Here is a 17,562-nt window from a genome sequence, read left to right as displayed (position 1 = left end):
TGTAACTCATCCAAATAAATCTCTTAGTCGGATCCAAAAGTAATATGCGTTTATCAAAAAGAAAATTCCAAGTTGGTCACTAATAAAATCTTAGTGAGGCCGCGGCTAACTCATCCCATAATTGTTATAAACATAAAGTGCCAATGCATTTCGGAGCATACAGCTCCTTCATCAGGGCAGGTCTAATTTACACAAACTGTGGAACATTTATACAAAAGCATCAAATTTTGAAAAACATAAACAAAATCGTGATTGTGTTACAAAATATAACCATGCGTGAAAACAATATAAAAATAACATACCAATTTTCGATGAGTTGCAAGGTAAATGGAAAAGGTGAATGAAGCCACACAGTAGGGAAAAGAAAAGATGCCAAAATAAATAATGTGTAAATGAAATAACACAGTTAATTTGAACATGATCAGAAAACCAAGGAAAGTTACCTCAAGGGATCGAGGTAGCCCGTGGAAAAAATGTGCGGGGAGTTGACAACAACTTCACGCAAGATCAAAGGTCTGGAAACCAGACCAAATCAATTCTTCAATCTGTAGGTGCAACGACATGTGTTTTAGTGGGTTGTCTCAGAATTTGTCATAGACACTAGTTGTAGAGGTCTGCAGGCTTACCTGTACTCGTAAAGCTACGAGTGTACTGAGGCTGGGATTGCAGTCAAGCAGGGGACGCCATTCCGCATAGCCAGGGAACAGTGTTCCCAAGGTTACTCATACTAATATAAACACGTGACCCAAATGTGTCCATTGATCGACACGATGCCGATAGGCAGTTGCACTCTATGCAATCAGGCAATCAAGGCTAAGAATCATGGAAATAAAGAATTTGCAGTAGAGCTGATGATAATTACGGAATTATAGAAGGAAAAAAATCGAAAATTAAATATGAGAAAAACGGCTGATAGACATAGAAAACATACTGCCGATTACACTCTATGCAATCAGACAATTCAGGCCAAGAATTCAAATAAAAAAGAATTTGCAGTAGAGCTGTTGATAATTACGGAATTATAGAAGGAAAAAAACAAAAATTAAATATGAGAAAAAAAACTGATAGACATAGAAAACATACTGACGATTGCTCTCCATGCAATCAGGCAATTCAAGCCAGGAATCCAGATAAAAAAGAATTTACAGTAAAGCTACTGATAAATGTAGAATTGTAGAAGGAAAAGAACAGAAAATTGAATATGAGAAAAAAAGGCTAATAGACATAGAAAACATACTGACAATTGTGTATAAATGAGTGAAAATGTCATAGATAAAATAAACAAACATTATGATAATAATGATAATAATAAGCATATTAGACACACTGCGATATATGGAATAAATCATGCAAGGGTAGCATGTGTATCTAAACCATTACATAAACAACTAATGGGTGTAATCGTGGATATATCATGTACATTTATCATAAATACACCAGTCGCATGCGGTAGCCCCCGGAAGGCGCTACCTTGGGTCCCAAACCTAAGTTCGGGAAGGGCGACAATGGTGTGTAAACGTTGGTGATTGGATCCTAATGTGATAACAATTCATATTGAATCCTAAAATAAAAGACATGAATGACCCCCTTAAAGAGAGAGGTCATCCAAAGTGTCACGGTATAAATGTACATTGGTAGAGGAAGGAAATCATGTACTAGTCACTCATGTATCAACATAATCCTCTTAAGTCAAGCATGGAAAACAATGATTCAAATGTAACAGTGATAGTTAATCTCTTCATTTAGGCCATTTGGGTAGAGGCTCCCAAGTTTGTCTATCCAAAAGGTTTCTCTTTGGTTGAGTCGCAGGCCCAAATCCTCATGGGGATTCGATTTCTTTAACACTTCAAGAATGACAAATCTAATTTGAGTCAGGTTGTGGTTCTCATCACGCCAGTGGCGTGCCACCGCCGAGTTGGTGTTACATGTGCATACGATTATGTTGATACATGAGTGACTAGTACATGATTTCCTTCCTCTACCAATGTACATTTATACCGTGACACTTTGGATGACCTCTCTCTTTAAGGGGGTCATTCATGTCTTTTATTTTAGGATTCAATATGAATTGTTATCACATTAGGATCCAATCACCAACGTTTACACACCATTGTCGCCCTTCCCGAACTTAGGTTTGGGACCCAAGGTAGCGCCTTCCGGGGGCTACCGCATGCGACTGGTGTATTTATGATAAATGTACATGATATATCCACGATTACACCCATTAGTTGTTTATGTAATGGTTTAGATACACATGCTACCCTTGCATGATTTATTCCATATATCGCAGTGTGTCTAATATGCTTATTATTATCATTATTATCATAATGTTTGTTTATTTTATCTATGACATTTTCACTCATTTATACACAATTGTCAGTATGTTTTCTATGTCTATTAGCCTTTTTTTCTCATATTCAATTTTCTGTTCTTTTCCTTCTACAATTCTACATTTATCAGTAGCTTTACTGTAAATTCTTTTTTATCTGGATTCCTGGCTTGAATTGCCTGATTGCATGGAGAGCAATCGTCAGTATGTTTTCTATGTCTATCAGCTTTTTTTCTCATATTTAATTTGTTTTTTTCCTTCTATAATTCAGTAATTATCAACAGCTCTACTGCAAATTCTTTTTTATTTGAATTCTTGGCCTGAATTGTCTGATTGCATAGAGTGTAATCGGCAGTATGTTTTCTATGTCTATCAGCCGTTTTTCTCATATTTAATTTTCGATTTTTTTCCTTCTATAATTCCGTAATTATCATCAGCTCTACTGCAAATTCTTTATTTCCATGATTCTTAGCCTTGATTGCCTGATTGCATAGAGTGCAACTGCCTATCGGCATCGTGTCGATCAATGGACACATTTGGGTCACGTGTTTATATTAGTATGAGTAACCTTGGGAACACTGTTCCCTGGCTATGCGGAATGGCGTCCCCTGCTTGACTGCAATCCCAGCCTCAGTACACTCGTAGCTTTACGAGTACAGGTAAGCCTGCAGACCTCTACAACTAGTGTCTATGACAAATTCTGAGACAACCCACTAAAACACATGTCGTTGCACCTACAGATTGAAGAATTGATTTGGTCTGGTTTCCAGACCTTTGATCTTGCGTGAAGTTGTTGTCAACTCCCCGCACATTTTTTCCACGGGCTACCTCGATCCCTTGAGGTAACTTTCCTTGGTTTTCTGATCATGTTCAAATTAACTGTGTTATTTCATTTACACATTATTTATTTTGGCATCTTTTCTTTTCCCTACTGTGTGGCTTCATTCACCTTTTCCATTTACCTTGCAACTCATCGAAAATTGGTATGTTATTTTTATATTGTTTTCACGCATGGTTATATTTTGTAACACAATCACGATTTTGTTTATGTTTTTCAAAATTTGATGCTTTTGTATAAATGTTCCACAGTTTGTGTAAATTAGACCTGCCCTGATGAAGGAGCTGTATGCTCCGAAATGCATTGGCACTTTATGTTTATAACAATTATGGGATGAGTTAGCCGCGGCCTCACTAAGATTTTATTAGTGACCAACTTGGAATTTTCTTTTTGATAAACGCATATTACTTTTGGATCCGACTAAGATTTATTTGGATGAGTTACATTCTGTAAATACAGTGAACATTTACTAGTTGATTCTAATTTTGCAAATTGCACTGCCCTTGGTAGGGCTTATACAGAGAGCGGCTGTGTGGCCAGGTTTGTTACCTGGTCTTCTGCATATTTTTGAAGACAACCGTGGTTCCCACACCTACGCAGGATGGCGGTGTGCGAGCCCATCAAACTTCCAGCCTGGTACAACCTACTGTCCCAGCACCAAGGTCAAACAGTGCACCAGCAACCCAACTCAATGAACCTGGCAGCATGGCTCCTGAGGTCATAAGAGTTTGGACATCTCAATTTACCACAGAGGTTTATGGACATCCTAAAGGAATCTAGGAAACCAAACACAAGGCACTGTTACTTTGACAAGTGGAAGAGGTTCGTTATCTGGTGCCAGAGTAGACAAATCAGCCCTGTTGATTGCACTCCTTCCACTATTGTTACATACATGCTCCACCTGCTAGATGCAGGATTGGTTTTTAACTCACTGAAAGTACACCTGGCAGCCCCGCATAAACCACTTCCCATAGCAAGGTCTCGTGGTGGAAAGTACCAGTAGTTAAAGCCTTCATGGAAGGAGTAAAGAGACTTCACCCTCCTATTTCAAATCCACCACCAGGGTGGGACCTTAATGTGGTGCTAACCAAGCTCATGGGACCCCCTTTCGAGCCCATGCATAAAAGCAGTCTCAAACACCTGACTTCTAAAACGGCCTTCTTAGTAGCTATTACTTCTATAAGAAGGGTCAGTGAAATTCAGGCTCTGTCAGTGCAGGATCCTTTCTTTACTGTTCATAAAGACAAACTGGTTTTACGCACACTCCCTAGGTTCTCACCTAAGTTTATATCAAAATTCCATGTAAACCAGTCCATCGAGCTTCCGGCTTTCTTTCAGGACCCTCAAAGCTCGGCTGAGGTGAAACTACACACCCTAGATGTGCGTAGGGCGGTCCTCTACTATGTAAATAAAACCAGACCGCCAAGAAAAACAGATCAACTGTTTGTCTCCGTAGCTACAGGCAGAGAGGTGGATCGCGTCTCTAAAGGTGCCATCTCGAAGTGGATTATTAACTGTATCCAGCTGTGTTACTCACTCTCTGAAAGAACTCTGCCTTTCACGCCAAGAGCCCACTCTACTAGAGGCATTGGGCCACTCTGGCTTTCATTGCAAATGTACCCGTTGACACCAGTTGCAAAGCAGCTACTTGGAGCTCTATTCACACTTTTACTCAGCATTACTGCATTGACACCATTCCAAGGCAGATACACAAGTGGGACAAGCGGTTCTAAGACACTTATTTGCTCATGACCCTTCTCACATCCCACCTCCTTCTTCAGGTACTGCTCGCTAATCTATGCACAGCATGTGATCTAAGCAGATTCCACAAGCCTCAGAAGGGATACATTACTCACCGTAATCGTATTTCTGATGCTTGTATCTGCTTAGATTCACATGCAACCCACCCTTCCTCCCCTCTGAGAGAAGGCGCATGGTTGCTTGTAGTCTTACCTTTCTATCTGCTTGGATTATCTGTACTCGCGCTACTCCTTATGCTACCTCATGTCAGAAAAAATACAATCTGAGGATCCTAGATGCGTGAGGGATCTTGGGTACAGTGGACGTCACACTAGGGATAGTATTACTGGCACGCCCTGTGTCGACGCCCATTTTCGAGTTTCGAAAAACAAACTGTAATACTCCGCAGCTTCCACTAGATGTCGGCCTATGCACAGCATGTGAATCTAAGCAGATACAAGCATCAGAAATACGATTACGGTGAATAATGTATCATATATATATATATATATATATGTATGTGTGTATGTATGTATGTGTGTATGTATGTATCAGAAAGACTAAGCCCATCGCACAGGTTGAGGAACTATAAAATTAAGAGATTTCAAGGAACATTTCCAGCATTGTATCTTTCATGGATTCACATGCTGTGAATATTTCCCAGTCATCAGGCTGAGAAACCTCAGTAAATTTAGTATAGTACTTTTCCGATGGAAAAAACTTCGACACCTTGAGTGTCATATCAATATCGTTATGGTTGCTTTAGGTAGCACCTATAGGACGTCCAGTCTATAGCTCCACCCCCACGGCTGCCCCTCAGATTTCAACCGTCTTCCAAACTGTTAGGATCACCTTGTGTTCTCTCCAGCGAATTCTTTTCTTTTTCCAACAGCTTTTTGCAGTTACCAGTCTTTATTGGTCGTGAGGTTCCCGGTCCGATTATGTCTTCTTCGGGACCGAAGAAATCTTTTTCTGCCATGTGTGACCTGCAACTTGAAGAATGTGTATGAGGGGGACGGCCATGCGGATTGCCTGTACTGCTTATACCTCAATCACTCGGCCGAAACCTGCAACTTCTGTCAGGGGTTCTCCCAGAAGACCCTCAAGGACCGCAACAAGCGTTCCATTTGCTGGCTGAACGAAGGGGCCTATCCGGGTTCGGAGGTAGGCTCTTCCTGCAGAGGTAGGTCATCCATTCCCTCGGCCAAGTGGTGGCCGTCGCACCAGAGGGCTCGGTCAGAGGAACTGCTAAAGAAGAAGCAGCGGATGGGTGACTCCAAGGCTTCGTCTGGTCGGGGAGATGGCAAGAATTCTTCCGCTGCAAGGCCTTTGTCAAGTGGGGTTCCCACTCCAGTGCCACAATCGGAGAAGCCGGAGGTGAAAGGGTCACGCCCGCAGAAGTCCGTAGGCCCGGCTCACAGGCTGTCATCCTCAGATAAGGAGAAGTCAAAGTCTCCTACTTCTTCCTTGTCGACTAAGTTGTCTACATCCAAGGGGGAGTGTCACTCCTCGTCTGGCCGTGAGTCATCGAAACAGAGGTCCAAGTCCTCGTCCAAGCGTCCTCCGTCTCCATTGATTGGGGGGAGGGGGGGCGATGTCGAAGACCACATCGTCTGATCTTCCTCCGGCAACTACTTCGTCGACGACTCTCCAGTCGACGACGGCTCTGTCATCGGCTCTCCCGTCAACGACCATACTATTGATGGCTCCGTCAACTGCTACTACTGTGATGATTGCTCCATCGACAACAGCTCTGTCAGCGGTCAAAAGGGTTACCGCAGTTGCCCGCTGCATGGCCAGTTCAGCTCCAGTTGGTGACGGGAGTCCAGTCCCGCAGGCAAACATCGTTGCTTTACGGGGTGTCTGCAGAGCAGCCTCTTCTGGAAAGGTTTACGCCCTTGCTCCCCGATGACATTCTCCAACAGCAGGTTCATGCCTTCGATAAGCAGATGGTTTTGGATTCGGATCCTGAAGACTGGGAGTCAAGTCAACCATTCCTGGATCCGTCTGTTTTGGGCCTACAACCGGCGCATCCCTCCATGTCAGTGAGTCTAGGGGCTGTACCGCCTCAATATCCTCTTTCAACCCGCACTCCGTGCTCTCGATGCAGTTGCAAATGCTCTTGGGCAATTAGATGCCAGACTTCCGGTGCCATAGGCTCCGGCCGTTCCATTGCCGCACAGCCCACCTGACGTTCCTCGTTAGAAGGATGGCGCAGATGCCCCCCGTGGCTGAGAGCCTCATCCCAGGATGTCGTCCCCAGCTAGGCCTGCTCTGCCGTTGCCCAGAGTTTTCAGTCCTCCTCGAAGGGATCAGGCGGAAGGGAAGCTGGTGGATTCGGAGCAGCAAGGGACTCCGCAGGACACGTTTTCTATGGTCTCGACTTCTCCAAGAAGGGCAGATAACTGGGATACGGACCCGGATCTCGATGCTCCGAGTACTCCGGCGCAACCATTTCCACCGGATAACATTGGAGCCTTCCATGCCATGATGGCTAAAGCCTGTCAGATATTTGGGCTCATCCCGGAGGAGGAAAAGGACTGCTTCTTGTTAGACTATATGGGGACGAGCAGGAAGGCTGTGTTCTCAATCCTATATATGGGACCACATGTGGCAAGAGGGACTCCATATGAAGAGGCACCTGTTTACAGAGCCAGCGGTAAAGGTCCGCTTGGAGAAGAAATTCAAAGCTCAGGAGTCAAATCTGAAATGCTTGTCGTTGCAGCCTACCCTGGAGTCAGTCGTGTCGGCAGGGGCTAGTAGAAAGGCTCGTACCAAGCACAAGTGTGCTGCTCCTCCTGATGATGAAAGCCACAAGATGGACGCTTTCGGTAAATAGGTCCTTGCCGTTTGAACCACTAGGGTTAAGGCTGCCAACTCGTTGGCTATCATGACGAGGTATGACCGTGAGATGTGGCACCGCCTGGCCCCTCTGTTAGACCACCTACCTGATCAGCAGAGAAAGGAGGGCGAAGAGGCGTCGAACCATAGCATTAACATTGCGGTCGACTTGGCAGAGACCGGGTTCAAGCGGATTAATAATGGGGTGGTTCTCCGGCGTCAAGCCTGGCTTTGCTGCACTAACTTCTGGTAAGTAGTTCAGCATAAAGTTGTGGACATCCCTTGAGTGGGGGAAAATCATTTTGTAGAGAAGATTGACGACACACTGAAGAAAATGAAGGCGGACTCTGATACAGCAATGTCCCTCAGTCCTGCAGGTCAGAAGTTCTTTTAGCTCCTTCCGTGGTCTCTCAGGGAATGGCAGATTTCCGGGGTCTCGGGGCAAGGGTTTTGGTAGGTGCACCTACTACTCCCAGGGCTACAGGTGTTCCTTCCACGCCGCCAAACGGAACAAGGAGTACCGAGGACAGAGTAAAAGGGGATCCTTCTCGTAAGAAGCAGGCAAAGCAAGCCTCAGCAATGACTGCCACAAGGGCAGTCTGCTAGGGGGGGGGGTGGTGCACTCAACGAGTGGCGTTCTATCACGACAGACAGATGAGTGCTGGAAGCAGTCCAATACAGCCACTTGTTGGAGTTCCGGCATCCTCAAATCCCCATTCCTCCAGTAAATACATCTCAGGCTCACCTTCAGGTCATATGTCAGGATGTTCGGCTCATGCTCCAAAAGGGGGCAATCGAGAGGGTTCCCGCATCAGAAAGAGGACAGAGGACCTATTCCAGGTTTTCTGTGATAAAAAAGCAAAAGTTCAGGATGCTAACGTTGCAAGACGTCATACGGACGGTGCACCCGGGGAGTTTTTGGTCTCTCTAGATCTCGAGGATGCTTACTTTCACATCCCTATGCACCCCAGGCATCGCTAATTTCTCAGGTTTGTGGTGGGGAAACGGACATTACCAGTTTCGGGTCCTCCCCTTTGGCTGAAGTCAGCCCCAAGGACTTTCACCGAGTGAATAGCTTGGGTAGCAGCTTATCTCTGCAAGAACGGACACCATGTTTATCCGTACCTGGACTGGTTGGTCAGGGGGTTGACTGGCCAGCGACGGCAGAATCTCTCAACGCCGCTATGCTCCTTTTGCAATATCTGGCCTTCGCAATGGACTTCAGCAAATCCTCTCTGACGCCCTCCACAGATTTGGCCTTTCTAGGGACTCCTTTCCGGACGGCACTCAATCAGGTCAAGCCATCGAAGGAGAGCGTGGAAAACTTTTGTCCCTGCCGGGCTCGTTTGTGCAAGGGAAGTTGGTCACGGTCCGCCTGTACATGTCTCTCCTTGGCACCATGTTGTCCTGCAGACCACTCATTGCAAATTGTGGTCTGTTTATGCACCCAGCACAGGAATGTCTCGCTTCCCGGTGGTCCCAGATCCAGGGTTCCTGGTCAGAACTGGATTATCGATACACTATTGTAATTGACGTTCACAGAAAGGGGAATAAAACCACAGGTGTAGCATTTCTGTGTATTTCAACCTACATGATGTACTCTCCTTCTATGCCAACTCACCTCTACCATCACAGCCATTAAAATAGTGTTGCCTCATTGGGTGGTAAGCAATTTACTATTTTAAAAAAAATGGCTGTGGTGTAAATGGAATAATTACCTTAATTAAAATAACCTGTCTGTGTGTATATCTAGGTAGACATCTGTTCTGGCTTGCCTGTCTTTATTGGTTGGTGCACTGAGATTGTAGAAATAGTGATGCAGGGATCAAAATAATGATGTGATTAGCCAGAGCTAAAAGCAGCTACTGGGTATCCGGCATCAGTCAGTAAGCAGGAGCTACCTCTGGAAAACAGGAGGTATTTCATTGTGTGCCGCAAATTTAACTCCCACATGAGATACAAACTGTAACTTTAAATGTCTTCTGGATGTGTCCTAGTACTCATTTATACACATGCCTAAATGCACAGTATGTATGTCAATATGTGTATATTTGTACGGCACAAGTTGGCCTGCGGAGCCAAATGTAGCTCCTGGGAGTTGTTGGTTTCAAGCCAACGAGGCGCTCCTGGGCTATAACCGGGAGCTAACTAACTCCCATCACTTTTGGACCCTGTAGGTGGTAAAATAATGTTCTTGACTGCTACTTTTCTACAGCTCATGTACACTCATTGACACATATCTGCTTTGAACACGTTAAGTGGGGTGTTGAGTAAATTAGTTGTGTGACTGTAGTATGTACACTTCAGTCGCATGTCTTGCTTACACACATACATTAATTAAATATTTTAATGTGGATGAGTATGCTCGTTAATGTCACACAAGTAAATGTACTAAGCACGTGTGTTCCTAATGTTATACAACATAGACTAAGTAAACAAGTGTTACTTTATATCAACACAATAAAATAATTAACTTATTTTATTTTTAATATTTGTCTAGGGCTACAGAACTGGCTATCCCTATCGATGCCCTGCGCTAAGAGAAAAAGCAAAAAAATACAGTGATGTTGAGATTCCTGCCAGTGTAACAGGCTACTCCTTTGGTAGCGAAGGTGACTCGGGCACTTGCTCACCTCTCAGGCACAGTTTTCAGAAACAACAGCGAGAGAAGACAAGGTGGCTGAACTCTGGCAGGGCAGATGAGACTCCTGATGAAGGGCAGAACGGCAGTAGTCCCAAGTCGAAGACTAAGGTGTGGACGAACATTACACACGATCACGTGAAACCCTTGCTGCAGTCTCTCTCGTCCGGTGTCTGCGTGCCAAGCTGTATTACCAACTGCTTGGTCTGTGCCTACCTTACTGTTCATAGTTAGTTGATCTAGAGCAACTTGAGGTTGCTGGCATTTGGAGGCTTTGGGAATACACCACTTACCTATCCTCTCAAAAAATTGAATGCCCCTCACTAACTGATCCTCTGCTAGATCGGCCTTGCAAACTATCTTGCACTAACCATGCAGGATTTAATACACATCAAAATGTTATTCATTTAGCGGCTTTAGAGATGCATTAACTGACAGTTTGCTGTTTCTTAACTAAACAAATGAAATTTGCAAACAGGCAACATATGCATGTTTACATATAAACATTTGTATAATCTACAAATATAACATTATTTTTCTTATCAAATTGTATTTTATATAATACTAATTTACATCTAATATTGCATATCTACTGCTGGGATTTGTTTTCTCTTCAGCATTTTTCAGACATGTAGTTGGCTATTTTGTTACTTGATTTGCTGGTCTTTACTCTTCTTCTGTAGTTTTGTCTACCTTTCTCTCACATATAACTAACATATAGCTATTTCCCAAAGCCTCTAAAATGTTTTCAAACCAGTTGCCTCTTGCATGAACTGTTGCATGCGAGTAGATGGCCATTAATGAGGAAGTCTTCCTCAAGTAGCAGCTGGGTGCGGCATGACTAAAGTGCAGCTCGGGCCATCAGCAGGCACTAACCGATAGATTCTGCAACTAGTACTTTAAACAAATAATTTCTATTATTATTATGCTGCCTGCACAATGTGGTTCATTGTATATGAAATGATTCTCAAAACCTTTCCTCATGGAGAAGTGTGTATGAGCTTAGAAATATGTGCAACTTTTGGTGCTATGTCTTTAATTTAATTGAGAGCAATTTCCTGAAGTGAAGGTACAAACCAATGTGATGTTTTATTTAAATTCTTGGGGAAACATGTGAAGATCTCCTTTTGGATGCCATTGTTCATTTTGTCGCACTGTGTGAAAGTGATTGATGATTTAGTGAAATTGCATGGATTCATTGTTCTAATGCTAGAAACTTGTTTTCCTTTTATTATTTATAATGCTGTATGTAGGCGTGCTGGGAGTGATGTTACTTATAAGAAATTAAGTATTGCATTATAGCTATGTCTTAACTTATGACTACCAAAATCCTCACACTTTCTAGTCTCGCCCCCTTTTTTTCCAAGCTGCCTGAAGGTGTTTTGGTGTACCCATTTTTAATTATTCTCAATAATTCTGAGCTTTTTAGAGAAAAACCTAAGAGAAGAATTATTAATGCACACTAAAATATACTTATGTCCAGTGTGTCAACAGACAGAGGAACAAAATGCGAGGACACTTGATGCGTATGTTCTGTACCTGACGTGCCCACATGCAGGTCCCTTAATTTACACAAGACACTTTCATGCAGGACAAGGGACTGTATGCAGGGATAAAAGTGCTCACAGCCAGCCCACCATACAGTCTTTCACGCATCCTTCACATGGGAATAGCCAATGCATACCTATTACCAATGTGGCTGGAGGGCTGGATACAGCTCTTCAATCGTGTTGAAACAGTGGACACTTAAACAGTGATGAGCCTCAAACCACCCACCCCCTTCCCCAGGCAAAACAATCTGTCAAAGTTAAAAAAAAAAAAAACCTGTCACTGCCAATTCTATTTTTTCCATTTCCACCTATGCTTCAGAGGTGTAAATGTAACAAAAATATTCATGTTTCTGCTTGCGGTATTTCAGTACAGACAGGATGGTCTGGACACAGCCTGTTCTCATGCCTTCCTGTTTTCTTGGCCTCCAACACAGGAGAGCAGGTGCAGGAAAAAGTCCACCCACTGCCTCATCCTCACAAGCATCCCTCTTTGAATCAGAAAGACGCTTTGAGATGTGGCAAACACTCCCATATTATGCACCAATCTTACAAATTGTTAGATTCCCACCTCTGAAGCACAGATGTAAATGAAAAAATAGAATTGGCAGTTTAGGGTTTGTTTACTGTTTTTACAGGTTTTGGCCTGGGGAAAGGGGTGGGTGGTGCAAGTCCTGTCACTGTTAAAGCGTCCTCTGTATCAACATGGTTGGAGAGCTGTATTCAGCCCTCCACCAACATTGGTAATCGGAACAGCCAATGTCTACCTATGTGAAGGATAAGTTCCAGACTGTGCAATAAGTATGGTAGGCTGCCTGCAGTCACTTTTGAACCAAACCTAATTTTCATGTGGAGAAAGTTCATTTTTTTAAAAGAAGGGCTTCAATTCAGTTGTGTAGTGGGTTAAATGTTGTGCACTGTTTGGCATGGAGCAAATTAGTGGATTGCGGTTAGGGAATAAGTCAATGAGCCCATTTATTGAAAAGACAATTATGTGAACCTTGTTCTCTTACAGTATGGAAATATCTTGCACTTCATACTGCTTTGTTTTTTCCAGCTGGTTGTGACCTTTACTGCAGGCAAGAGTGGAAACCTTTCTTTATATTTTTTTGTTTTCATTTTGTGGTTTACATAAAAAAATCCGATAGTTAAAACATGATTATTTACTATTTAAGTACATTCTGAAAAATATGAATTCACAAGAAAAAGAAAAAAGAAAAAGAAATAGCAAAACAAATCAAACAGTTATCACATTACCAAAACAATTATCTAATGCTCTGATCTAGTTATAAGACCACACACATTGGTTAAAAACTTAACAATCGCCAATTTTAAGGGTACAGATCTCCCATGTAACATTTCCCACCATATAGCATCAAGATCAACATTCCCAGGATTGAGAACAAATTTAGCGAAGGCATCAATACGTTGAGGACGAATGGCTTCACAGTCTAGAAGGTGTCTCAAGGTTTCAGATAGTAAAGAGTTTTTACAGAAACAGGCAATACTTTTAGTTTTAAGACCTTCTCTTATTTCACAAATTTCTCCAGTCCTAAGGACATTGAAACAAAATCTGAAATACACAGCGTGCCAACGGGGATCCGGTAAATGTATTAGGTATGATTCCAAATTCCCCAAAAGGTTCCCAGGTGGCACTAAATGATGGAATCATTTGAGGCTTGTACACTCTCACTCGTAGTAGCACAGTCGCTATTCAGAAGTGCTTGTTTTGCCTTCTTAGGATCTTGCATCAAAGTTGTATGTGAAGAGCCGATGTTTTGAAGTATTTGCAGGCAATCAAGGTGGAGGGTTGTCAACCATATTGATTTCGATGCTCTTATCTCCATCAGGCACTCCATCTCTGCCATTAGGCTATTTCGATTGGAGCCCAGGAGGTTTCTGTACAATGTCAGCCTTCTCCATTGTACCAGACAATCTATTGATAGCATGCCTAATTCGTATCTCAAGGCAGTTAGCGGGACACTCTTCGGAAGGAAATATATAATCTTTCTCCAAATCTTAGAATCTAGTTTATTGAAAAATGACGACGAGAAAATTGCCAATAATTCTAGCCCATAGATAATTTTAGGGATCATTTTTTGCTTCTAAAATGTTAAGCAATGGAGTTAGAGTACCTGCAGTACTTATTTGCAACTTTTTACATCTGTGGTATTGAGTTTAGTACTTTTTCCCACACACAATTCCTGAAGAGGCAGATTGCATTTGTGTCAAAGACTGGAAAGCCCAAATAACGCATAGGACGAGTTTGTGTGAGAATTTGTTTGATGCTTCATACAAGATCTTACCAGAATCCGACATAAAAAGATTACAAAGCGTCGCGCCAAATAGACAACCCTGGAGTAGTCCATTAGATGTTTTTATTGGACGAGATAGTGTTCTTTCTGCATTTACTCTTACCTGGACTGTTGATCCCTCATGAAGGTGGATTATAATTGCAAGAATTCCTATGGGTATGCCCAGATGTAAACGTTTGGTCCACAGCAGTATTCTATCGACCTTGTCAAATGCTAGCGAAAGGTCAATCACGCCCATATATGTCACAGTGGATACTTTTTTGCATGCTTTTTCCAACAAAATATTGAAGATCAAACCTCCAATTTCTGTACCCATTCCCTTCCGAAATCCAAACTGTCTATTAGACAGAATTTTATTAGAATCTGCCCAATACACTATATTTTTAAGGACTAATCCTGCAAAAAAATTGAACCTGGGTCCATTATTGCAATGGGCCGATAATTTAAAGGAGAATGTCGCCTTTCTTATAAATGGGCACTATATATGAGATATTCCAAGAGCTAGGTATTTGTCGTTTCAACCTTGTATCCGAAAAAAGCAAGAACAAAGCTTTCGCCCAAATTTACGGGTTGGCTTTAAGATTTACGTTAGCCAAACCGTTTGGTCCACAGGCCCTAGATGGACTAGCGGAAACTATTTTTGTCTTTACATTTCTGAAATCGTATTTGTACTTACAATCAGTTCATCTGAAAATGCGTATTTATATAGGTGCATATAAAGAATGAAAATGGGAAGCCCAGGTCATCTCTGAAATACTATTAGATGGGAGAGTAACCTGGGAGGATTCCAATTTATTTATTAATGTTCAAATTTGTTGTCCCGAGGTGTCTTTCAGAGTATTAAGCATTGCTTCATTATCTGCTTGTAGCATTGCAGCCTTCTGAGATCTCAAACAATTTTTCCAGGCATGTTTTTCTACACCAAGATTTTTAGATTTATATTCCTGATGATTTTTTCCAATATTTATAATATGCCTAATCTCTCTATTTAGACTGTTTTTCCCCTGTCTTACTAATGGATTAAATACATGTAACCTGGGGAATTTTTTTACTGTATGGTATGAACTATTAAGGGAATTGGAGATTAATGATTCCAAATATACTTGAAATAAGGCGACGGAGAATAAAAGTTGTCTTTTAGTCCATGGGTTATTTTGATGATCGTAAGCAAATGTTAATTTTAGTTTGTTCACATTGCCCACATGCCATTTAATCAGATTTCCTTGGGGGTTAACTGTTGGTATATTTTCCATTTTGTCACTGACAATATTGTACCATTCACCAACCATCTCTACTTTGGAGGAATTTATGGTCACTTGAGGCGGAATCTACCACCTCAGAGTGTACAGTAGTCCAGCAGTTTTGTTAACATAAGCACATGATCTCTTCAAACCTAGGGACCACGTTTGTGCCATACTGGTGCTCGCAATCAGAGCATTTATGTGGTGCAAGCCCCATTGCCAAAAAATTGCTTTCATATAATAATAATTGGCACTTATATAGCGCTACGAACCCTCAGGTATCTGAGCGCTGCTTATTATTACCCACGGTGTGTGGTGCTCATTTATCGACCTCGGAAGGATGAAAGGCTGAGTTTGGCCCTGCCGGGATTCGAACCTGCGTTAGCAGGCTCGGCACGGATGTCAAAGCGAGCGCTCTACTCGCTGTGCCACTTGACCGGCTTATGTAGTCCTGGATTTCTTTCCTTGTTGTGCCTAATGGGTAGTCCTTCTCTTTTTTGGTTTGGTGCCAAATTTCAAACAAGATTGCCCCATATTCTTGTTTGACTATTACCATAGTTAATCTCAGCATTAAGATCACCGACCACTAAAACCTGAAGGCCTTTTAAATTTCAACATTTGAGTTATAAGGCGTCCATTTATCTTTGCTAAAAAAATCCTCCAGCTCCCCAATTGGATTCCAGTAAATATTTATTACCAGAAGCCTAGATGTATTTTGATCAAAGTTAGTCTAGGATTACAGCCATGGCTCCATTTGTGGCATCTATGGATTCCAGGATTTTTATTCCTGGTTCATTCTTAACTGCAACTAGCAATCCCCCAGATGCTCTACCCCGATTTCCTTTATTAGCAAACTGATGTAGAGTTTCATAACCGTCCAATTGAAAGTTTGATGTCATCCAGGATTCCTGGATGCAAATCAACTGGAACTTTTTCACAAATCATCTGAGGTCCGCAGATTAGTATGGCCTCTGGAATTCCATGACAATAATTTCCTTACTTTCAAGCTACTTGTTGGGTTAGGGTTTTTGATGCAAGGATTTAATTTGGGAAATCGATTCCTTCAATGATGGTGTTAACCATCTCTATCCTTGATCGTCGTCTTCCTGAAAATCCAATCGCTTGTTATTCGATTCCATCCCATATTGTTCAAGAGGATTAAAGATGTTAGTGTTATCCTCCCTTTCCCCGCTGATCCCCGAGCCTTTTACTAAAGATAAGGATATCATATCCCATCCTGTTAAATTGCTCATATTCCCAGAGAATTGCTTCAAATACATTTCTAGTGTTTAGAACAATCCTCACATGATCTAGTCTACTGGGATGTACAAAATCTATCAATTTTATATCTGAGAAGAAATTAATCTTAGGGCATGGATTTCATTCAGTAGAGCTAAAACTCGACCTCTATGTAGAGATGATGCCCCCCCGCCCCATATCAGAGGTTATATAAGAGAATGTTTGGTAGTTCAGGGTATTTAATTTTATGCCATTGCATATTGCGAAGGTGAAAAAGAATACTGTAGTCTGTAAGTCTGCGCCTATTCTGTTTTTATTTCAAATTAAATTAACACATCATTGTTGCTTAAATTGACACATTTGTATCTTGTTTGTTTGTAAGAACATTGGATTATTGTCCTCCAAGTAGAGTATTCTAATATCGTCCTTGCTTTCATGAATTCTTCACTGAAATCTTTTTCCATTCAGTTTCTTCATAAGTTAATAGTACCAATTTGTAATAGTCTGTCCAATTTGATAGTCAGAAAGCTTTGGTTGTGAAAGGCCCCTCGACACGCGTTCCCCGTCTGTACATTTGACGGTTCTTCAGGAGGTTTCTGCTGTTCTTCCAATTTATCCTGGGTATTGGACCAGTTGTGCTAGTTCTTTTGTTACAACGGCCTTTGTTTGTGCTCTTTTCGGTTTCTAATTTTGCTATGATTTACATGGTTGAGGTTTTGGACTTGCTCCCAGAGCACTTGTTTAGGCTCTTTTTAGTTTCTGGCATATGTTGTTTTGGCTTGTGTTCAGTTACTGTCATGCATATAATTCGATATTAAGACTGTAAAGAAA

General features: G+C 42.0%; 1 protein-coding gene across 17 annotated transcripts in view; it reads left to right on the top strand.

Moving 5' to 3' along the window:
* The window catches only part of LOC138516734 (alpha-adducin-like), a 1,748,171-nt gene that overhangs the window by 981,116 nt on the left and 749,493 nt on the right, over positions 1–17,562 (top strand). For 10 of the 17 annotated variants that reach the window (XM_069632097.1, XM_069632086.1, XM_069632083.1 and 7 more), the window contains exon 11: positions 10,249–10,593. In XM_069632097.1, the coding sequence (XP_069488198.1) occupies positions 10,249–10,593 (345 nt within the window). The remainder of the gene's footprint in view (positions 1–10,248; positions 10,594–17,562) is intronic. The other 7 variants (XM_069632094.1, XM_069632098.1, XM_069632088.1 and 4 more) reach the window with 1 other exon arrangement.

Source organism: Ambystoma mexicanum, chromosome 6q, assembly GCF_040938575.1.
Source record: "Ambystoma mexicanum isolate Mex_15411 chromosome 6q, UKY_AmexF1_1, whole genome shotgun sequence".
In the NCBI taxonomy this organism is placed as follows: domain Eukaryota; kingdom Metazoa; phylum Chordata; class Amphibia; order Caudata; family Ambystomatidae; genus Ambystoma; species Ambystoma mexicanum.
The sequence above is the reverse complement of the archived record's forward strand: the minus strand, read 5'-3'. Positions and strand labels throughout refer to the sequence as shown.